General features: G+C 58.0%; 1 protein-coding gene across 1 annotated transcript in view; it reads right to left on the bottom strand.

Moving 5' to 3' along the window:
- Positions 1-3,662, bottom strand: part of LOC113211638 (steroid receptor seven-up, isoforms B/C) — a 100,109-nt gene that overhangs the window by 68,762 nt on the left and 27,685 nt on the right. Inside the window, exon 3 of the mRNA XM_026430081.2 lies at positions 16-311. Within this exon, the coding sequence (XP_026285866.1) occupies positions 16-311 (296 nt within the window). The remainder of the gene's footprint in view (positions 1-15; positions 312-3,662) is intronic.

Genomic DNA, 3,662 nt, shown 5'->3' with positions numbered 1-3,662 from the left:
CATGCCTCCTCTCACCTGGAGGTCGGGGAAGAAGGGTATATTCCTGGCCCACTCGACGGCCGAGAAGAGGAGGCGGGCAGCGAGCTCGCAGATGTTGTCGATGCCCATGATGTTGTTGGGCTGCATGCACTGGCCGTAGCGGGCCGTGGGGTAAGGCTCGGCCCGCAGCAGCAGCGAGATGTACGAGGACAGGTACGAGTGGCCGTTGAGGCCCGCGGCCGCGGCCGCCGCCGCCGCGTCACCGTTGGCCAGCGAGAACTGGCCCAGCTGCCCCGGCGCCTGCGTCGGGGGCACCCGGCCTCTCTGCACCGCTGCAACACCAGAAGACGAAAGTCGCCGTTAAGCATTCTTATCGCAAACTGTTCATCCGACATTACTAAGCGAAAAACTTGTGCTTTGTGAAAATGGGAAAATTACAGTACACACTTCAGGGTATTTGCATCGCATTACATATTTGGTTTCGGTCCTTTATATCGCATGTCTTCTATATTGCATAGAAATAAAAATTATGGCAGTGTGAAAAGTAGTCCGCTGTATAACTGCTTTCGTGGCGTACAAATCATTATTTACGTTTATTGAATTTTGTCCCGCGAGCGGCGCCGGCCGGTCAAGGCTGACCGGCTCAACAGAAAACACACTCCTACAACTCTTCATTTCGCTGGAAAGCCTGAAGTCAATTCCCCGCGCTAACGAGAGTCAGGCTGTGCGTGTGGCCGTCGGGATTTATCTGCGAGACGGGGGCGGCGCCCAGTCCAAAACGGTCCAACTATTTTCAACTCATCATCTTAAACGTGAAGAAAACATTATACTAATACACAATATTTGCTCGTAAAATAATAAATTCAATACTTTGCGTTGATCTTTTCAGGTTACTAATCTAGGAAATGGCCTGTCCTCGGCTGCCAATGTTCTAATTTTAAATTACAAAATTACAAAATAAATTACAAAATTCCTCGGTCCAACAAGAAGTTCACTTAGGCACATCTGTATCTTATTCGGACGAAATCAGTCTTTTTGACATTTCGAGTGAAATTTTACAACCGAACCCTCGCCTTTTCACACACGGCGTACATACATGTTTTCTACCACTTTATTGCGGCAGGGTACCGCGGGGTCAATCTGCGCGCGGGCAGGCACACCGCGCGGCCCCGGCCGGCCGCGGCCCCTGGAGGGAGGGGGCGGCGGCGGTGTGATCGCATGATAAAAGTTCCCGATAGGCGTGTGTCCGGTTCGTACGTAGGAGAGGGACCGGTATGGGTGCGTGCGTGGCTGGTTTGGTTGGGCCCGGCCTGGTTGGTCTACCCGGGCCGCCCAGCAGCCTTGCTGGTTGCAGCGGGTCCTGCATGTCAATAGCGCGCGCGCGCGCGTGTTTTTCCCTTCCTGTAAGAAGACGACGGCTGCTGCTGCGGCCCGACCCGGCGAATCTCCTCCGAAAATGATTTATCAGGTTTGGACAGCACGGGCGCGGCGGTCTCCTCCTCCTCCTATCGCTGCGCGTCGCGCTGACTTATTCCCGGTCGGAGAGCCCGGCGGGCGCGCCGGTGCCGGGCCCGAGACGCAGGTTTCAAACGCTGCTCACAACGTGATCACCAGGCGCCGCGTAGAACGACGGGTACTATGCACTACCGGTGGTGGTGGGCGACGACTGTTTGTATACAGGGCCGTTCGTTCGCAGAAGCGAGCGTCGTTACAAGGCGTTCGATTAACTCGGTGTCGGGAGCCCGCGGCCGCCCCAGGACGCCGATGACTAATGACGGAGGAGGGGGGCATGTTATATATATTGCATTTCTATTGCCAACTTGTCGGCGTCGCGCGCGCGAGCGCCAAGGAAGGGGCCTATAGGTCTGCTGCTCAGGTATCACGGGACGAAAATGAGAAGAGCAGCAGCAGCAGCATCGTGAAAAATTGTGATTGACAAGGCTGGCTCTAAAAATCGAACGGCTCGAGGAAGTCGTCAGGTGATTGAAACATAAGGACGATCTGGAGCAGCCCAGCGTGGCCGCCCGAGGCAGGCGCCCCGACCTTGCCCGACCCGTGCGCAGCTCGTCCCCCTCTATTCATCTCTGTCGATTGGCGCAGAATTAAGACCTAGCGATCCATCAACTCCAACCGTGACGTCACCATTGCACAACACACACCTCAACGACAAATACATTTTTATTTTTTCTCTGCACGGCAGGGAAGAGAATTAGTGTCTGTCAGTGTCAAGGGAACCTCTTCCTCTTTTGCCATCTTCCTCACCACACACCACTTTATTTTTAGTTTTTTTCATTTTTTTTCGGGCAAAGCAAGTTTCCGAAGTAGGACATCTTCCCCGCCACCGCTTCCAGCTGCACCGCCGCCGCGCACCTCGCCGCGGCGCCTTGCCGCCGTCACGTAAGCCGTAATCACATCCATCCAGTTCTGCACAAATAGGCGCGACTCGGTCCCTTTGGGACGTGCCTGGGGCCTGCCTGGTGGAAACCGCCCCGCTGTTTGTTTAGCCGGCCCGGTCTATTTCGGGAGGCGCGGGAGGAGAACGATGATATGATCGCTCTGATCAGCATCCGCCCGCTGGATTTCTCATACCCGGAGTGGCCGCCGCCACCGCCGCCGCCGCCCCCACACCACACACACACACACGTGAGCGAGGTTCTAGAGAGAAACCGAGGCCGGCTGGGAGGAGCAGCGCTGTATCTGATCAGGAGTGAGCTGGGTGCACTATGCTGCTCAACGAGGCCCCGACCTTGGGCGCGGGGCGTGGCGGGGCGGGGCGGGCGTGGCAGCCCCGGCGCTGTGGAAAACGTTGATGAGGTTTGACCGTCAGCTGGACTCGGCCCCGCCTCCTCACAGCAGCAACAGCAGCAACAGCAGCGAGCAAGCAAGCAGCCGGGCCAAAGCGATGCACAGACTTAACGGCCCTTTTATCAAATGTTACGGCCGCCGTCACTTGCGCCCTTCGGGAGGCGAGGCGGAGGCGCAGACGGTGTTTCTGTTTCTTTTTTACGCGCAGAGTCCATCCTCCTCCTCCTGCTGCTCCTCTGCGGCGGCGGCGGGAGCAGCGCTCCAACAGGTGTCGCACCCGCCTCTGGAAGCGCGCGCCCCTTTCCTGTGCGTCCTGGAAGGAGCCCCGCCCGCGACGCGGCCGCCCCCCCCGGAGCCACGCCGGGTCGCTGCTGCAGCTGATTGACTTGCTAATGAAGCAGGCCATTAGTAAGCACCTCAAACCGAGTGACCGCGGCGGCGGCGGCGTGGCGCGGCGCTCCGATCGAGAGGGGCGGGGTGACTGTATGGGCCTTATGGTTCACACGGGATCCCTCGCAAGGCTATGAAGGGGTAGGCCGAGCTAGTGCTGTCAAAACACACTGCCAGCGACGACGGGCAGCATGCAACACATTACTATCTCTTACTAAATGAGCAGGAGAGGTCAGGACGGCTTGTGGTCAGCAGCCCCCCACATCCTCCCCCCCCCCCTTCTCTCTCTCTCTCTGCTCCTCTGGGTGGGTGACTCACCGCCGGCGGGCGGCGGCTACTCACAGTCCCTTCACGTCTAGTCTGCAGCAGCTGCCAGTTACCCAGTTACCTTCTCTCTGGCCTAGGTACGTATAAGACCGCGGCCCACATAAGAAACGGGCGCGATCGGGACCCAAGGATCAGTGATTCCTGCAAGGCTGGCCATCCCC

The sequence above is a fragment of the Frankliniella occidentalis genome, unplaced genomic scaffold (assembly GCF_000697945.3).
Source record: "Frankliniella occidentalis isolate FOCC.00 unplaced genomic scaffold, Focc_3.1 Scaffold2, whole genome shotgun sequence".
In the NCBI taxonomy this organism is placed as follows: Eukaryota; Metazoa; Arthropoda; class Insecta; order Thysanoptera; family Thripidae; genus Frankliniella; species Frankliniella occidentalis.
This window is presented reverse-complemented; position numbering and strand designations above follow the sequence as displayed.